This window comes from Myotis yumanensis, unplaced genomic scaffold, assembly GCF_028538775.1.
Source record: "Myotis yumanensis isolate MYYU_CA2020_CCGP unplaced genomic scaffold, mMyoYum1.0.hap1 SCAF_9, whole genome shotgun sequence".
NCBI lineage: Eukaryota > Metazoa > Chordata > Mammalia > Chiroptera > Vespertilionidae > Myotis > Myotis yumanensis.
This window is the reverse complement of record NW_027223760.1, coordinates 84,321,863-84,340,937: the sequence shown is the minus strand read 5'-3', so window position 1 is coordinate 84,340,937 and position 19,075 is coordinate 84,321,863. Positions and strand designations below refer to the sequence as shown.

General features: G+C 58.3%; 1 protein-coding gene across 1 annotated transcript in view; it reads right to left on the bottom strand.

Annotated features, from left to right (window-relative positions):
* The window catches only part of PKD1L1 (polycystin 1 like 1, transient receptor potential channel interacting), a 59,004-nt gene extending 40,674 nt beyond the window's left edge, over window positions 1–18,330 (bottom strand). The window contains exons 1-17 of the mRNA XM_070424856.1: window positions 17,855–18,330; window positions 16,953–17,118; window positions 14,554–14,671; window positions 13,786–13,906; window positions 13,222–13,415; window positions 12,495–12,817; window positions 9,818–9,991; window positions 9,132–9,251; window positions 8,653–8,821; window positions 7,971–8,210; window positions 7,212–7,344; window positions 5,361–5,567; window positions 4,713–4,894; window positions 3,999–4,220; window positions 3,108–3,265; window positions 1,332–1,634; window positions 594–659 (exon numbers count right to left, since the gene is read on the bottom strand). Of these exons, the coding sequence (XP_070280957.1) occupies window positions 594–659; window positions 1,332–1,634; window positions 3,108–3,265; window positions 3,999–4,220; window positions 4,713–4,894; window positions 5,361–5,567; window positions 7,212–7,344; window positions 7,971–8,210; window positions 8,653–8,821; window positions 9,132–9,251; window positions 9,818–9,991; window positions 12,495–12,817; window positions 13,222–13,415; window positions 13,786–13,906; window positions 14,554–14,671; window positions 16,953–17,118; window positions 17,855–17,929 (2,971 nt within the window). The 5' untranslated portion in view covers window positions 17,930–18,330. The remainder of the gene's footprint in view (window positions 1–593; window positions 660–1,331; window positions 1,635–3,107; window positions 3,266–3,998; window positions 4,221–4,712; window positions 4,895–5,360; window positions 5,568–7,211; window positions 7,345–7,970; window positions 8,211–8,652; window positions 8,822–9,131; window positions 9,252–9,817; window positions 9,992–12,494; window positions 12,818–13,221; window positions 13,416–13,785; window positions 13,907–14,553; window positions 14,672–16,952; window positions 17,119–17,854) is intronic.
* Between the last annotated feature and the right edge of the window lie 745 nt (window positions 18,331–19,075).

Here is a 19,075-nt window from a genome sequence, read left to right as displayed (position 1 = left end):
AAACAAAAATATATTTTTAAAAAAGAGAAGCACAGATTGGCTGTTACAAAATAGTCATGGGGCTACGAAGTACAGCACAGGGAATATAGTCAATAGTATTGTAATAGCTATGAATGGTGCCGAGTGGGTACTGGAAATATCAGGGGGACCACTTAGTAAAATATATAAATGTCTAATCACTATGGTGTACACCTGAAATTCATGTCATATCCTCTGTCAACTAAAATGGAAAAATAAAAATTATTTTAAAACAAGAAACATGCCTTGCAGAGCAGAGTAGAGAGACAGAAAGAGCCCGAGGACAGTGGGTGGGGGTACACACTCTGGGCTGGGGAGGGGCGGTGACGAGAGGCATCAGAGCCGCCCGGGAAGAGAAAGCTGTGAGGTGAGGCCTGGGAGGAGCGCCGAGGGAGGCCTGTTGGCAGATGCCGCCCATGTCCGAGGACGGGAGAGGGGCCGTGTCTGGGCCTGGGCTCCCCAGCAGGTGAGCTAGAAACAGGGCCAGACCGTGCCACCCAAAGGAGCGCAGACTGCCCTTGGCCTTGGAGCACAGGGAGGGGTGTGGGCCTGGGTTCAGGGGAGAGCAGACTCACAGGCAGCCGGCTGCCGTCCTCTCGAGGGCACCGCTTCTTGGACGTCACTGTAATAGGCCTCAAAGTCTGCGTGAAGGACAGAATGAGAGCATTTCCCGTAAACCAGGCTCCCCTGAAACACATAGGACCCCAAGGGAGCACACACGTCGCCCTGGGCCACCTCAGGGCCCCAGCCCTGCTCTGCAGGCACAAAACCCCCAGAGGCCATGCCCAGCACATGGGACAGGGGGGAGGCAGTCACTGTCCCTGCTCCCCCAGCGAGTAGGGCTCCGTGTGGTTAGTTGGGGGGATGTCGAGGCCCAGAACTGTCCTCCAGGGGCCTCACTCTTGTCTCCCATGGGAGACACCGACAGGAGTATCCGGCTGCCACTGTCACCTTTCTGTCCCCAGGCACTTCCCTCCTACACTTGAGGGGTTCATGGAGGCTCTCCCACCAACGACCCCAAGGCTGGGACTCTGGGGTGCAGGCCTTTGCCAGGGCACAGGACCATGACCCTGAGCGGCCATGCTGGATGGCGTCAGGGCAGGACAGGAGGGCCAGAGCCTGGATCACTGACAAGGAATGTCTCTCACCTTCTAGGCACTGAAATAGCTCCTGTCCCACCTGAAAGCAGGGACACCGGGCACCCATGGTCATTGGGGAGGAAGGATGAGGAGGTGGAGTGGGCAGAGACAAACACCAGGCCCGGAGGGCACCTTCAGGGCAAGGGCAGGTATCAGTGAGGGGACAGCACTTACCAGGGGGGTGAGGGGTTGGGCTCCCCGGGGACCCCTCGTCCCAGGGATCCCCTTCTGGGGCCACAGGGTCACCAGCAGCGGGAACTTGGGGTGCGGGGACCGTGGACTCCGCGGAGGCTCTCCCCGTGGCTGAGAGGTCAGCCCGGCCCAGGGTCCAGGGCCATGGCTCCCGTGCAAACGGCACAGGCGTGACATGTGGCTCTGCCCGGCGTGGCCCCGGGGACCGTGGGTAGGACTCGGGAAGCTTCGACACAGACCCCAATCCTGAGGAGCCCAGCAGCCCCGCGGTTCTGCAAAAGGGAACTTGAACACAGAGACATGTGGTTTCTCTACGTGGACAGATTCCACGAGCAAGTTCTGTCCTGAGCAGCCCACCACGTGAAAACTGCACCCAGAGGTGTCGCGGGGCAGCCCAGCTGCTGGGAGGCCGGCCCGTCCGTCTCCCCTGGGTTCGCCTCCCGCAGGCCTGGGCTAACAAGAGGGCCACCGAGAGGGCCCGCCACACGCTCTGCACCCCACTGGGGCGTTCACAAGGTGCTAGAAACTTCTGGGCGCGTGGAGCCTCTCCTGACCCGCATCCACCTGTCCGTGCCGCAGAGTGCCGCAGGACTTAGGAAACAGGGTCAAGAACAAGGAACAACTTTGCAAGGACGTGGAAGCAGAGCCCATAGCCGTGTCAGCATCCCTGCCGCCACGTGAGTCAGATTCTGTGAGGACAGGGCTGGGCCACACCCGAGAGGACGAGCGCCGGCCCTGGAGAAGGTGCAGCCACGCGGTGACCCCGCGCCCTGGGACACTGAGCACAGGCTGGGCTTCAGACCCACACAGTCACCGGCCAGATGGCACGTGACCCTCTGTGTCATCCTGTTCCTTCAACACGAGGCCACTCCCAGTGTGTAAGCTTCCCGTGGCGCCGAGGAAGCATAAACACGTGAGCGTGTGGGCGGCACCGCCCTGCTAGAGGACCCGCAGCCAGCCCAAAACATACCCCTCCGCTGTCCGGTCCACGTGGCCCCGGCACGACATAACCCCCGGCACAAAGCCAGGAGCCTGCCGCCCACAGGCCACGCCCGCCACCAGGGCTGTGTTCCCACATGTGACTTCTCAGGATTTCACCTCCTTGCAAAGTCTTAGGACCCACATTTTCCACCCAAGAAAAGAGTCTCAGAGCAGTGCGGAGGGAGGACCACCTTCCACGGCTCCTCTGCTGGTCCCACGTGTGGCCCCGAGGACAGCAGGAGAGGAGGGACAATGGCCCCAGCAGAGTGGCGGGGGCGTGTGCTATTTCAAAGCGCTCAGTGCGTTTGTCACCCAGGAGAGCTGCCCCAGCAGGTACGGCGCAGCTCCCGCTGCCCCCAGGCTGAGAGCAGCAGCTGAGGCTCCTCATCTTGGTTGTCACCACCACCTTCCCAAGTGTGAAGCCAGGAGGGACTGGGGGCGAATAGCTCATGGCCAAGACCAGACACATTGGGTCAAACCAATGAGATCTCACACATTTTAGCAAACTCAAAATAACCGCTCAGCCAACAAAGCCAAGCATCGCATGCCCTTACTGGCTCGGCTCAGCAGGTAGAGCATTGGCCCGTGGACTGAAGGAGTCCAGGTTTGATTCTGGTCAAGGGCACATACCTCGGTTGCAGGCTCAATCCCCAGCCCAGGTCAGGTGCTTGCAGGAAGCAACCAGTCTCTCTCACATCCATGTTTCTCTCTGTCTCTCCCTCTCCCTTCCACTCCCTCTCTCTAAAAAAATAAAATGAAAACGAAGCTGGTCTGTACCTTCCTCTCTGTCCCTTCCTGTCGCGTTGACCAAAAAGAGGTCCCAGGAGTAAGAGAGGGCCGCCTCCCCGCAGTCTTCACAGGCCGCCCGCAGCGAAAGCTCCTCATTCCAGTTCACAGGGACGCCTCGGAATGTCTCCCAGGAGATGTGCACGCGCCTGCAACGTGCAAACCAGGCCGGAGCTCCAGGAAACAGGGCAGACGCTCTGGTCGCATTTTCCAGGTCAGGTCTGTTCAGATCACCGGGTCCCGGAGGCCGACGCACCACCTCACCCCACCGCTCAGGGAGGCTGAGCGCTTCCCCCAGGAAGCCTCTGGAGCTCGCCCAGTGCAGGCTGTGACCACGAGGTGTTTTTACACAAGTAACTGCCCAGACCCCCTGAGGGTCCAGGGACGGAGGCCACCCGGCCCAGTGTCCCACGGAGCTGAGGGCACTAGGTGGCACCCATCCCCGCCCACCGGAGGCCAGAGCAGCTGTGGCACACGCCGACCTGCGTTCAGGGTCTGGGGTTGGGCGTGGCCCTCGGTGCCCGTGGCCTCCGTGACATCACACTCAACTGACAGGTGCCTCCCCCCTGTGGGCCCATGGTGCCCAGTGGCGCCTGGAGGCCAGGACAGAGGCCCCGAGACACTCAGCCTCTGTGCCCTCGGCCCTGGGCCCTGGAGCTAACCCGTCTCCAGGCAGCTGCTGGGATGCGAGGGCACCTCCCTCTGGAGCCCCACTGTCCGCGCAGCGGGTCGGTGTCTGAACCCATCTCCCACGCGCACAGTGGGTTTGTTGGTGTTTGAGCCCATCTCCCACGCGCACAGTGGGTTTCTTTGGTGGCTCCCACCCCCAGCCTGGCCTGGGGCACCCAGATGGGCACTGTGGGGCAGCGGGGCAGCTGGCACCTGAGCGCCACGTCGGGGAGGGTGGACAGGAACACCTGCGCCTCGGAAGAGTTCCGGCCGTGGCTGGACACCGTCAATGTCACAAGAAACTGGTCGTAGCCACTGCTGAGAGAGTCCACTGCGAAGGACAGGGTGGGTGCCCCAACATCCGGGCTACGTGCAGAGGGCCCAGCGAAGCAGGGGCGCCCAGGGGCACTGGCTGGGGTGCACGCCCAGTGATACCTGTGGGGAAGCGATGGAGGGGTTGACATGCCGGCTCTGGTCAGTTAGCGACCATGGTGTCACCAAGTGGCTTTCCTGGGGGGCCTGCCCAGGAGCAGCGGATGGTTCTCAGGGAAGCATGTTCCAGGTTACCGACGTGGACGGTGTCCGTGGAGGGTCTGTGCTCAGGGGTTAGCAGAGTGTGGACAGTGTCCATGGCAGGACACTGGGTCAGGCACCCAGAAATGGGGAGTGGGTGGAGATGAGGGCCAAGGCCTGAGCCCAGGGACCCGACACTGAGGGACCCAGCACACAGAGGCTACTCATGTTTATTTCTGCCCCTTTCCAAAGCTCCCTTACATTTTGATCCTAAATGAAACACTACTTTGATAAAAGTATAAGTCCTTAAAATTGTGTGGATTATAACTCAGCGCCCCAGAGCTGAGTGTGGAGAGGGCAGAAGAGGAGAAAGGCTAGGACGAGGAGGAGGGGCCCCACAGCCCCAGTGCTCACCTGAGAGTGGCCCCGGGCCTATCGGGGTCGTAGGACAGGGACCCCCTGAGGACCATGGTAGACAAGGGGGTCCTGGGGACGAACAGGTGCGTGCCCTCAGAGATGATGCTGACAGGCGCCCGGGCGCGCACCTCCACTCCCACGCAGTAGTTGCTGTGCACGGGACTGCCTTGCACCTGCACCTGGAACATGGGCGACAAGGGGGCGTCAGTGAGGCAGGCAGGGTGCCCACTAGAGACAGAGGGGCTGGGGTACAGGACCAGCAGGCCCACAGGGGACAGAGGGGCTGGGGTACAGGAGCAGGGGGCCCACTGGGGACAGAGGGGCTGGGGTACAGGAGCAGGAGCATTTTCCTCTTCGTGTCTGTATTAACATGAAGCTGGGGTTCTGGGTCTGGGGACATACATCCAGCTATTCCCTGGTTTATAACCTCTCTGCCAACAGTAAATTTTCCCATGGTGTTGATTTTGTTTAGCTTACCCTTGCTTAAGCTCCCTTTCTAACCCCGAACATATCATGGCCTTAAAGGAATGCCAGGGATTTAAGAGCACCCTCCTCTGGGACAGACGGGTCCGGGTCCCAGGGTCTCTGAGGCTGATGGGAAGGGAGCATGAGCTTGGGCAGGTGCCGCCGCCGGCTGCCACCCACCTGGGCCAGCGCAGTGTAGTTCCCGGGTTCCAGGAAGTAGTGGGGGACAGTGAAGGTCTGCCTGTGGGTGCTGATGGCAGGAGGCAGGGGCACCGGCGACCCCGCGGAGTTGGTGAGGCTCCAGCTGTAGGAGAGGCCTTGGGAGATGTCACAGAGAATGGCGGCTTCGAAGGTCACTCCCAGTGTCACAGGCTGGGCCCGCCACACCTGCGTGAGGAGAAAGATGTCTCGTCAGAAATGCGTCTGCCTGTTCCAGAGGGAGTGGCTCAGGACGCAGGACTTCAGCTGTGTCTGTGTGATCAGTCAGTGAGAATAAAGACTCACACACTCAACGAGAAAAGCCCCTAGAAGCATAAATTAATGGGACAATATGAAAGGAAAAGGTCAATAGATTTGATTATATAAAAATTTTAAACTTTGAATATAAAATATTATTAAAAAGGCAATCAGAGAAAAAGGGAAATCATTTGCAAAATATATGACAGGGTTAATATTTAAAATCAATAGAAAATTTTCCAAGTCTCCAACAGAAAACCGAGCAACTCATCATTGGAAACCGAGCAATTGATCCCTGGAAACAAAAGAAAGTAACTGGATTTCAAACAAGTAACAGAATAAAGATGTGTTTCAAGTGACCTTAATATACAGCATTTTGAGGCTCTAGTCCAAGCATGTCAAACTCAAAGGCTAACACGGGCCAAATAAACGAGGCGTGCGGCCCACGGGCGTCTGGAGCCTGAGAGACAATGCCGACAGCCCATGGAACAACGGAACAAAACATTCCCAAGGGCTGTCCTTCAGGTGGAGTGCAAGTGCAGATCTTGCTCAGTGGAACGAACTCCCACGCTGGCCACAGGTGCAGGGCGCCCCCTGGAGGACTTTTAGTGAAGCGCTCCTGTGGAAGCTGGAAAGCACCCAGTCTGGAGCTGGGAAGCAGGACTTTAAACACCACATTGGTATTTGTTGCAAACAGCTTTACCTTAGGCTTTCTTCAAGTGGCTCTAGTCATTATCGAAATTACTTTACAATTGTGCTTATTGTTTCTATCCTGGATATGAGCGATCCCAGCATGTGTCACTTCACAGCCCAGATTTGTGGGCACCTAACGCTGAGATGCTGATTCTTATCCCAGTGATAGTAACACACAAAACTAGGCAATGCCTGGGGCGGGAGTCGGCTCTGAGAGGCTGACGTGGGCCAGGCTTCTCCAGGCCCCAGGGAGCTGTGAGGTCCTGGGGCTCAGGACCTGGAGGGAGAATCCCATGGAAAGGCCACGGCCCTGGCCTGGCCCTGGGCGTGTCTGTACTCCCTCATCTCCACGGCCACATCGGGGCGGGAGGTGCCCAACCTGAGACTCAGGCCCAGCGACCAGCCTCTGCTAGAAGCCACGGAGAGCTCCTGGCAAATGCAGCCACGCCACGGGCTCCCGTGCGTCTGCGTGTGGGCACTCTGACCCTAAAAAGGAAAAGTTGCTCCAGGTCAGAAGCCTCCAGGGGTAAAAGGACTAGAAAGCAGCCCTAGTTTTGTCCCCACAGCAGGTGCTCACCGAGCAAATGACCACCTCCCGGCTCTCCTTTCTCCTGAACACGCTCCAGTTCCTAGCACAAGGGTCTCACCAGCTCGTCAACATGCACTGAGCTGGACCCAGAGTAACGGGCGAATGGAGGCAGACTCCGAGGCCTGGGGCAGGCATGTCCCTCGCTGGGGCCGGTCGACTCTGGGACCTCGGGAGCCCACCCAGGTGCCCTCACGACCCACACAGGGGGCTGACCTGGAGAAGCGTCCCTGCTCGCCCCCCCCCCGCCACGCCCCCAGAGAAAGGCTGACGTGGGTCAGTGATGCAGGCCTGACCTGCACCTGCCCTGGCCCCATGTTCTTCACAGGGGGCGGCTGGCAGGGCCTGCGCACGACGAAAAGGCGCTTCCTCAGGGAGACGGTGCTGACGGCATTGAAGGCGACGACCTCAGCCGTGAACTCTCCTTCCCTGGGAGGAGACAAGCACAAACACGAAGACACAGAGTCCACCCAGGCTGGCCCTTCATCGCCACACCCAGCAGGTCTGTGTGTCACGGTCAGGAGGTCATCCCAGAGGCCACCTGCTCATCCATAGGCAGCTGCTCGCCCAGCACAGGCCGGGACAGACACGGAACCCAGACGGCTGCATCTGCTGTGCGAGGAGCACCCACAGGGGACATGCTGCCTCCCTCCTGGGAGCCCCACCCACAGCAGGGCTCGCCCCTCTGCACCCCTCAGGGACACCCTCAGGTCCCCGGCTGGTGGGCACGCGGACCTGAGTCTCGGGACCTCCAGACCTTCGTGTGCTGTTTCCTGTCCCGGAGGTGGCAGACCCCACCGCCTGGAGGAGAGGCAGGCCAGGGGCGGGGTGGGCGGGGGGAAGTGGGGTGGGGGGGCGGGCAGAGGGGCACAGCTGGGCGAGAGGCCAGACCAGGAAGAGTGTGGCAGGTAGTTCCTGGCCAAGAGGTGGTGCTTTCTGAGGAAACACATGTTTGTTCTGCAAATGATGCCCGTGGGCCGGCACTCAGGACTGCAGGGGTCACACATGGAGGTCCCGGAGCACGAGAACGCGGGTCCTGCTGACCGTGCGCTCACCTGCTGTAGACGTGGCTGGTGGAGCTGTTCCCCAGGCCACCAGTGCCGTCCCCAAAGTCCCAGCGGTAGGCCACGTCGGTGCCGAAGCTGACTCTGCACTGGAAGGTCACGGGAGTGTTCACCAGAGCCGAGTCTGCGGCCACGAGTCCGCTGGCCACCACTCTCCTCTGCGCCTGGACACGGTGGGGCTCCGAAGCCACGCTGCCCATTCCATTGGAAGCCTGCACCACCACGCGGTACCTGTGGGGGGACAGGAAGGTCAGGTGGTGACCAGCGCCAGGTCAGAGAGAGAGAGAGAAACTCCACCATTCTCCCAAGAAAGGCGGGAGCTAGCGGTCATCTTCAGGAATGATGGGGCGCCCGGTGGCTGCGCCTCACTGGGCAGAGGGGTGACACCTTGACCTCCCTCTTGATCGTGGAGGCACCAGGCATGGCCATGGAGAGACTGCCACCGTCCTTATAGGAGGAACACGCTGAGGCCGCCATGGGGCGGAACAGCACCTGCGCCCGGACTGCCTGGTTTCAAGGCCCCACCCTCCGCCGCGGCCCTCAGATCTACGTGTGACCAAACCACAGGCAGCGCTCCGTGTGCGGGCGACACGACCTCATGTCAGCACCAGCTCGGCACCTGCAGGCTGCGCTGCGCCTGCCACAGCTGCCCGTGGCGAGGACCACTACGCACCACCGGGGGGCACCGAGCCTTCTCTGGATGCTCCTGCGCCTGGTCCTCACGGGCAGGTCTTCTCCGAAGAACCACGTGAACTCCAGGGGAGTGGTTTCCTTGGTAACGGCCACAAAAGTGATGTCGGTGTCAGTGGCAAACACAGTTCCATTGGTGTAGACAGAGACGGCTGTGACAGAGGGGGTAAGGGGTACCTCAGCGGGAGGGCAGGGATCTGCCAGGGAAGTCACGTCCCCACCTTCCCGCGTGGCCACAGGCATCTGGACGCCTGACTGTACATGGAGCCGTGGTGGGCACCCGGGGGCACTGGGCCCGAGCTCATCAGGGGCCCCGGCTCCTCTGCTGGCTCTGCATGGAACCACCCACCTCATGGCGAGCGGGGCCTCGGCAGAGCGAACCACAGACCTGGTGCTGCCATGGCCTTCACCTCAATTGACTGCAAAGGGTTCATTAGACCTGGAGTTAGAATAGAAACATACGCTGCATCCGATATCGCACGGCCATGCTGGACCAGGACCGCCTGCCCCCCACGTGGGTCTGAAAGGCGAAGGACACGTTACAGGAGGAAGTGGGTGGGAAACGGTGGGAAACGGTGGTGCCTGGAAGGAGAGTGAAAGGCAGAGGGAGACGTCTCAGAGCTGCTTCCCTGGTCACACACGCCCACAGTTCCCATTCCTCCATCTTCTCTCCTTCAATTCCAATACATTCAAATTCAAAGTTTGTGTTTTGGAAACAGACAGGCCTGGGAAACATGTACTTTGTCACAAAATTTCTCTCAATAAAATGTTAAGTGTTGCCCGGCTGGTGTTGCTCAGTGGTTAAACATCGACCTATGAACCAGGAGGTCACAGTTCGATTTCGGTCAGGGCACATGCCTGGGTTGTGGGCTCGATCCCCAGTGTGGGGCGTGCAGGAGGCAGTCAGTCAATGATTCTCTCTCATCATTGATGTGTCTATCTCTCTTTCCCTCTCCCTTTCTCTCTGAAATCAATAAAAATGTATATATTTTTTTAAAAGTTAAGTGTTTTCTCTCTGGAGAGGGCCCTGCCTGGACGCTGTGTCGGTGCCTTTGAAATGGTTTGCTTCTGTGTTGCATGGGGACTTGTGAGGATGTGGACGCCCAGAGCGTGGGGCTGGGTGCCCAGCCCCCAGGTGCACGGCTTACTTCTCGGATCCGTGGGGGAGCCCCCGAAGGCACACATGTGGCGCCCGAGGACACTGCTGGCATTCAGGAACACAGATGTGGCCTCGGGGCCCAGTTCCACGTAGTAAGGCCCAAGTCGCACCTCAGCCCCGTGAGACTCGCTGTAAAGGACCGCCTGGAGCGCGTAGACACCGTCTGCACAGAGAAGAAGGTGGTTGCTTGGGGAGTGTGACAAGCACGCACAGCAGCTAACACTGTGGCTTGGCCGGGGGGGGAGGGGGGGGCAACCAGCGTGTGAAATGACATGACACACAGAGGCCACGCTGTTCCTTTCTCCGTGGGAACAGAGCCGTCTCGTGGGCTCGCTCCCCTGCTGTGGCTCAGCCCCCAGTCCACAGGGCGCAGCACGTGGCTGAACACCCTGCTGTCTCACACTCTTAGGAAGGTTATTAACAAGGGGAGGCATCTTCATTTTGCCTTGGGCCCTGAGGATCACGTAGCTAATTCTGAGTGGAAAAGTCGCAAGAATGAAAACAGATGTTGGCCTCCCACAGCTGGGCAAGAAGACACTTCAGTAACCGTCCAGTGGAAATGGACTGTAGAACCATCACAGCAGGTGATAGAGTGGCCCCGTGCTTCCTGGCTTCACACCGATGACACGACCCCGTGACCCTGCAGGCCGCCCCGCTCAGGCTGGCCATCTCCACCCCGTGAACTGGTGCCAGACGGGGCAGGTGCCTGCGCGTGGATGGCTCTCCTCAGCTGTGTTCGTGTGAAGAAGCTGGCTGGCCCGCTGAGTCACACCAGACCCCTGACTGACGTCCCCATCGCCCTGGTGGCAGCCAGCCCACCGCCAGGAGCAGCCTCTGACGGAAACCGCCTGAGAGGAGGAGCTCCGGGCTGTGGGTGGTTGTAACACGGTGGCAGGTAATGACTGTCAGCAACTCCCTAATCCAGTGATGGCAAACATATGGCACTCATTTTTTTGGTTGATTTTTCTTTGTTAAATGGCATTTAAATATATAAAATAAATATCAAAAATATACATATTTGTTTTACTATGGTTGCAAATATCAAAAAATTTCTGTATATGACACAGCACCAGAGTTAAGTTAGGGTTTTTCAAAATGCTGACACGCCGAGCTCAAAAGGTTCGCCATCACTGTCCTAATCCCAACCCCACCTGTGGGTTTTCACTTGCTCATCTGACTCCCAGCTTTAACATGTTAGGTCTGTGGTCGGCAAACTGGGGCTCGCAAGCCACATGCGGCTCTTTGGCCTCTTGAGTGTGGCTCTTCCTAAGCCTTAGGAGTACCCTAATTAAGTTAATAACAGTGTACCTAGCTATATAGTTTAAGTTTAAAAAATTTGGCTCTCAAAAGAAATTTCAATCGTTGTACTGTTGCTATTTGGCTCTGTTGACTAATGAGTTTGCCGACCACTGATCTAGACGAGTCTCAACTGGGCTGACTGGCACTTCAAGCCTCTGCCCCGTATCTGTTCCGTGCCAGTAGCTACCTCAGGAATGTCCTCATGGAGATGACAGACACTCAAGAAAGAGCAAGGCCTCTCGAGTGGTAGACTTAGAAGCACCATACTTGCACTTCTGCCTCATTCTATTACCCAAAGCCAGGCACATGGTCAAGTCAGGAGACAGAGGCAGAGGACACTTCAAAGTTAAATGCCCAAGGGGGTGGATGCAGAGAGGGTAAAAGATCACTCAACCCATCAGCAAGACCTATGAATTCTACCTTAGAAGTACTTTCCACACCTGTCCAATACCCTTTTATCTTATTGCTACCACCACTTCAGTTTACCATGATCTCTCTTACCTATCACCACCTGACTGCTCTGTCGAAATCTTTCTTGTCCATTCCTTCTCAGACCATTCTCAGTATAACAATGAGAAGAAACTTAAAAAGAAAACCTGCTCTGACCACTCATTTAATTAAGTCTGCCAAATGGTTTCCTATTGTTCTCAGGATAAAGGTGAAAATCCTGACGAAGGCCTGAATTGTTTTCCATTTTCAATGGAGGGGTTGTTTTAAAGCAAATAGATGAACCGGGTGAAAGGGAGAAAGAGTGAAGAGGGAGTGTGGGAAAGAGAGGCTTTGTAATGACTTCCATGTGAGGACAGCCTGGGACCCCTTTCTCCAACCTCATCTCCTTCCATCCTCTCTTCTACGGTGCAACTTCTTCACTAATTTAGGCAGCCTGCTCTCTGGAAAAGGACTGTTAAGCCAAGACTTTCTTCGAGACCAAGGCTGGCCAGAGATGCCTTTTAGTCCGCAGGGAGTTATCCTGTTACTCTTTCAGAGTTTGAGAAGGCTTCTCAGGAGCTAGGCACACATAATCTTATTCCCTGTCTCTTCTCCCCAATTTTCTCAGGGGAATATTTCTGAATATTAGAGACATGGGAAAAAATGACATATTCTCCTTTTCTCTCTCTTCATGTAGGGATTTCACAATTTAATTATAGGCCCCTGTAGAATTCTATCTCTCTCAGTGATCACCAAGAGGCAAATGTGAGTGCTTCAACCTCAACAACCTCCCCCAGAGGCGAGGGAAGAGGGGGGAGCGCCGCTGGTGGAGGAGGGAGGGAGAGGAGGCCCAGTGTCCCGTTGGTCAGTGTCCCAGCACCATTCTTTGGGCCTTCCTCTCCTCAGCATGCCCCGCCCCCTTGCTCCTGAGCACATACCTCTTCTGTACCGGTGGAAGGAGGTGACAGTCACGTCCCCAGTAGCACGGTGGGTCCTCATCTGAACCCCAGAACCATCCCCGAAGTCCATCACCAGACACAGAGCGGCTTCGGGAGTGATTTGAACCTGGAACCGCAGACTCGGAAGTGCCTGAGCATCAGCTTGTGGGCAGCGAGGGACGACAGGATCCGCAGCGTCCTCAGGGCCCAGGGCTGGGAAGGCAGCAGCGGGACACTGAGCGTGGGGCCAGAGCTGCTGGTGCCCAGGCCGGGGCGTGGAGAGGCTGAGGGTGCAGGGAGGGCCGGGAGGAAGGCCGTGGGGGCTGTGGGGAGAGGGCACAACCTCAGATCTCAGGACAGTGACACATTACCGGGAGGAACGGGACACAGCAGGGAGCAGCCAACAGCAAGGTCTGTGGGGCCTGATCGCGGGCTCACGGTCACTGTTCTCAAAGTGGGTCCCAGCGCAGCATGAACTAGGACAGAGCCTCCCAGCAGCAAGAGGACACTTTCAAGGCCGGGTAAGCAGCGCTAGCATCTCAGGGGCACCAGTAGGAAACAGCGCCACCTGCGTGGTCCTGAGCCTGTGCCTTGAAGCAGGGGCCAGGGCTGCCACTGCCCCTGACGTGAACAAGGCAGATGCAAGATCATGGCTCACTGGGCATTCCCCATGGAGGCAGAGAGCCCCCTAGAAGGGACACTGGCCTCCACGCCACTCTCACCCTACCTTCTGGGCAAGACGGCAGGCTGTGAGGTCGGGATGCTGGTCTGAGCAGATGCGGCTGCCTGGATGGAGACCCCCGTGGTGGCATCTGTCCTGGGAAGCAGCTCGGGGGCCAGGTCCTCTGCAGAGCGCAGTGGCCCCACAGCACAGGAGGGGACCTCCACCTTCAGGCTGCAGGGCCCCGCGGGACAGGTGCACTGGAATTTAGGGTAACACCAGTGAGGGTCAGATGGGCGGTGGGGTCTGCGCTGGTGCGTGTCCTCAGCCAGCAGCCAGCAGGGCTCCCGAGCTCAGTGGCTCCGGCGCTGGGGCCGTCCAGGAAGAGGCAGGCTTTCCTACCCTCCGGGGCAGCCAGGAGCGCTCCTGAGCCCGCGGTCACCCTGAGGCTCGTTCAGCAGAACTGGGCACAGTTACATCAGATGTCCACGCTGCGCCCCAGCCAGGCGGGTGGAAGTGAGCACTTTTACATCAGCTGTAAATCCAAGTCGACAGCGGTGTCCAAAGGACCAGAACTTCAAAACACGGGTCCAACAGGCCTAAGGGTCACCTGCGCCCCCAGACACCCACCTGGACCAGCTCACAGAAGGCGCCGTCCAATTCCCCAACAGCACACGTCGCTCGGTGGTGGCAACCCGGGCCACCACCGCTCCAGCAGCCAGCAGTTCCCACGGAAGATCCCTGGGGGCCTCTGAACAGGAGGGAGAGGAAGCCTGTCAGTCTCTCTCCCTGGTGCCGCCCTTGGCTGCTGCTGGGAGAGTGAAGGGCACAGCTCAGAGCTCAGCAGCCCTCCAGGACCCCTGGAGCCTCAGGCGACGCTCCCTCTCAGCACGGACTCCACATGCAGAGCTCACTCCCAGGGCCCCACCCCTGCGCCCTCAGGTGTCAGCGGGGACCCTGCCCCGAGACTCAGGAGCCGCCACCTCCCCACCAAGCCAGCGCAGGGCCCAATAAACGCGACGGCCCTCCAGGTGCCGCTGCTGCAGCAGTGACTGCCTGAGTTCATGGACACCACATGGCCACGGTAGCGCTCACACCCTTGTGGCAGCAAAGGGGACACGGTGGCCAGTGTGGGGTATGCTGTCAGTGTCTGGATTAGTCTTTGCTACAGCACAGGCCAGGCAAGGAGGCTCAGACTGGGGTCTCCTCGTCACCACGGCACCTAAAACGGCAGCTGGGTAAAAGCTCAGTCTGCGTACGGTCCTCTAATCCCAGCAACTCCTGCAAAAATCCCTTTTTCCCTCCATTGACATGAAGGTGGAATGTTCCTCTTGAAAGAAATACAGAATTCATACTTGGAAACACAGCCTCTAAGTCCCCTGGGAACAGGCAGCTCACCTCTCCTGGTCGCCAGAAACTCCCGGGGCCGGCTCCTGGGCCGTGGGGACTGAGGTCTTCCCTGGGGTGGGTCGGTCACAGCTGCGGTGGTCTGCTGGCCGGTTTCGTCCAAAATCCCCTAGGAGACGGTGAACGGGAGCAGCTCCTGGTGTCAGGACACGCGCCACACCACGGACTAAAGGACGCCCACCACCCTCCTGATCACAGATGCACGCTCCCCGCCCTCTCAGAGCTCCTCTTAGCAAGTGCGCTTTACACAGGGGTCGCGTGTCTGCCCAAGACAGGCCATCTCTTGGGCACTGCCGTTTCCGAGGAGGTCCGATAGCTGTGGACAAGGACTCGGGGGACGGCTACGGGCACCCTCGCTGCCCCCGCCCCACCCCCAGCTCTTCATTTCATTGGTGTTGCACCAATCACTCTCCCTGCCCCAGGACTGTGTGTGGATTAGTATTTACCCGGAGAAGAAAGGACCAAGAAGACGGGGTGTTTTGTGGCTCAGAATGGCTCCCAGGATGGGGTGGGGGTGGGGGTGGGGGAACTTGGAAGGGTCCAGGGAGGGTGGCTGAGAACCTGTGGGTTCCAGGCCCAGGCACGTTTCTGTGAACTGTTCCCAGGACTTGCTGTCCCCAGAACTCTGACAGGCTAGTGGTCAACAGAGCACGGGCCCCTGCAGAGTTCAAGGTCTGTGCCGGGCTGACTGGGGCCTCCCGCAGCCACCTGGCCCCTCACAGCCCCCGCCCTCTGGCTCCTTCCCGCTGTGTCTGTTGTGTGTAAACCCAGCCACTTCAGGAAGCGTGTGCCTTCCTGTCCATGTCCTGTGCCTACAGGAAGGACCACTGCAGACAGAGTGCCCTCTGAAGCCTGCGGTGTCCTCTGACCTGGAGGAGGCATCACACAGTCTGAAGATTACATGGGGAAGTAGGCCAAAGTACGCCACGTGGGCAGTTCACAGGTAATGCAGGCTGGGGGTTGCAAAGGGCTGTCGGCTCTGGTTTCTGCAACAAGGTTGTTAACCTTTCCATGATGACAGGCGGCTCCCAGATGGGGAGGATGGGCTGCGTTTCCAGGTGAGCTCCCAGGTACCGAGTCCCTGCCCACTGAGCTGGCCCCCACCCCACGGGTCAGAGGGACCGAGGATGACACCCTGCTCTGCCTCTTCCTCCCGGGGAATCCGGACGTACTCTACACGCCCAGGAGTGAAGTGTGCAGGGCCACACACTTAACCCGAGATGACAGGGAGCAGAGGTGCCAGGACTGAGGGAGAACTGGCCCCGTGTGTCCGGCCCACGTGCTGGCCACAGCCACAGAGCTGCCTGAGCTGGATTCAAAATAAATAAGGTGAAGCCCCGCTGGTGTGGCTCAGTGGCTAAGCATCAACCTATGAACCAGGAGGTCACAGTATGATTCCCAGTCAGGGCTCATGGCCAGGTTACAGGCTCCATCCCCCGTGTGCAGGAGGCAGCCGATCAATGATTCTCTCATCATTGATGTTTCTCTCTCTCTCCCTCCCCCTTCCTCTCTGAAATCAATAAAAATGTATTAAAACACAATCAGGTTAAGGGGTGAAGGTGAGTTTCTCCAGCACATTGGCCACATGTCCAGGGCTCAGTGTCCGGACACAGAGTGACTGTCACCCTGGAGTGTCCTGGTGGCCGGCACTGGGTGGGTGGGGCTGGGGCCTGACCCCATGGTCATCAGCACAGTAGGACCATGAGCTGCCCTAAAGCTGGACAGTGTCACCTTGTTTCCGAGGCTACTTCCAGGACAAATGTTCCTGGTGCAATTCGTTCAATGGCTTTGAGAAGGGCTCCTTTTAGGAGATCCCCACCCAAGCTCCTCCTTAGGAAGGATCAGACTCACCAAGACTTGGGGCGGGAATCCCTGAGGCCTGGATTAAGGTGGGGGGGGGGGGGGAGCGGGGACTGTGCAGGGCAGAAGCCCCGCTGGCAGGAGCCTGGAGCCTCGGGCCCGGCTACGCACTGTCCTTTGTCTCCACTAAGTTGATGGACAAAAGCCTATTTGGATTTTTTAACCACAAATTCTGTATTTCAGGTGTAATGCCCACTGTTCAGTTCTGCTCCTCCTGACTCCATAGGACACAGTACTTAAGAGGCACTAATCAAGAGGAAAATCACTACCTAAGAGCGATAAGAGCCCTCCCCGCACCCAGCCCTCCCCGCACCCAGCCCTCCCCGGCACCCAGCCCTCCCCGGCACCCCGCCCTCCCCGGCACCCCGCCCTCCCCGGCACCCCGCCCTCCCGGGCACCCAGCCCTCCCAGCACCCAGCCCTCCCCAGCCAGCACGTGGAGCAGCGCAGTGCCCAGGCACAGTTTGGTCACTACTTGGACTCAGGCAAAAACAAGAGGCAATGGCTAGATCCTGGTGAGAGTCCACGTACCTTCCTCTGCGCAGCTCCCAGGCCCGGGGGGCAGGAAGCAGAGCAGTGCCAGGGCTGGGACCAGCAGCCTCCTCCCCGGCCCCATGGCTCCCGCCTCCCCGTCACAGCCCAGGCGAAGCTGTGAGGGCCTGGCTCTTAAAGGCTTGACCCTCCCCCTGGTCAGCACCTGTGGACAATCAGCCAACTGTGAGTACGCTCAGAATCACCCCCCACCACCCCCACCGGCAGGGCGGCTTCCCTCAGATCAAAGTGTCCTGAGGGTGTTATGAGTCCTCCCTCCATGGGGCTCAACACAGCTGCACTGAAGTCAACCTGCTCTCCCCCTGGGGTGACGGTGACACAGCTGGTGACACGGCTGGTGCTGTGTCCATCACAGGACACCTATAGCCAGTGTCCCAGGTAGAGGACACACAAACCTGCTGCCCCGGGACTCTGAGTGGCCCTTTGTCTGGTGCACTCATGGCTGTTGAATGAGCACATGGCACCAGGTCCTCTACACCCTCCCCCCTCCCCACTGGCTGCAGAAGAAAATGAAACGTCCATCGCCCAGCGCTCTGTGTTCAATGCCCTGACGGTCGTCCCCATGGGCGCCTGGTCCTGTGGTCCCTGGGAGTGAAGGGATGACTTCCGCCCTACCTGCTCCCTCCGGGCCCCTCCCCCTCTCTCTGCAAAGACACCTGTGGCGATTCCACCCGAGGGACAGGGACCGTCCCAGCACCAACCACTCAGCCCTGCAGGGTCTAGTGACCATCCCGGTTTCCCTCAGACGCGTCAGGGACAGGAAGTCGCCGTGACCACCGCTGCCCTCAGCTCGTCCCAGTGCATTAGTGCAGGGAGCGTGGCGCACACTCAGGAGAAGTTTTTAGTGTCGGCTCATCTGTGTCACTTCAGCCCACGCTCACCCCCACCAGCCTGGCTCTCATCCTTCGTCCTCTTCTTGGGAGTACTTCCCCTAAAGCCACAGGGAATAAAAACATTATTCAGCCCGGCTGGCGTGGTTCAGTGGTTGAGTGTTGACCTATGAACCAGGAGGTCACAGTTCAATTCCTGGTCGGGGCACATGCCCGAGGTTGCAGGCTTGACCCCCCAACAGGGGGCTTGCAGGAGGCAGCTGATCAATGATTCTCTCTCATCAATGATGTTTCTATCTCTTTCTCCTTCTTCCTTCCTCTCTGAAATCAATAAAATTATATTTTAAAAAAACAACACACAAAACAAACATTATTCAGTAGCAATACCTGATGTCTTAAGACAGGACAGAATCCTCTGGAAGTCTTTGCCATCTGGGTCACCTCACCACGTGATGCGAGTCCAGCACAGTGTCTGCTGTGCGGGGTTCGGGACCAGCCCACATCGACAGATGGCCCCTCGACACCCCAGGGCCAAGCTGGAGCCACCCCTGGATCCCACACGTCCAAAATGGAGGGTCCCATGTCCTCAAGGCGCAGTAGAGTCACCAGACACTGACCTCACATTCCTGACTCACAGGACTGTGTGCTGTAGAGGTTGACGCAGTGGAGCCAGGGCTGGGGGGCGCGGGGGGGGGGGGGGGTGGCACAGGCACAGCCATCACCTCCTGCTGCTCCTCCTGCTCACCTCCGGGGCTGCCATCCCTGAGATCCCCAGATGGGTATCACTTAGTCTGGATGGATAATTCCCTTTCAATTCCTTAACAGCAAAACAAAACAGACATGAAAACAAAGAAGTAATGATAGGGGCAGAAATAGAGTATTTGGGGGCCAGCTATAATTGTAAGAAATATTAATCCTGCTCTGTTACCCGTGATTGTTTTATTCTGATTAAAGGAGGCACATTCCAACCTGCTGGGAGTTGCACTCAGTACCTGGGAGCTCACCTGGAAACGCAGCCCATCCTCCTCATCTGGGAGCTGCCTATCATCATGGAAAGATTAACAACCTTGTTGCAGAAACCAGAGCGACAGCCCTTTGCAAACCCCCAGCCTTTGCATACTCCCAGCCTTTGCATACCCACAGGCCTTTGCAAATCTCAGCCTGCATTACCTGTGAACTGCCTTGGCATACCTTTTGCCTACTTCCCCGTGTAATCGTCATCCTTCTACCCAGTATAAGCAGCTGGCTTATGGTGGAGGCAGAGCAGATGTT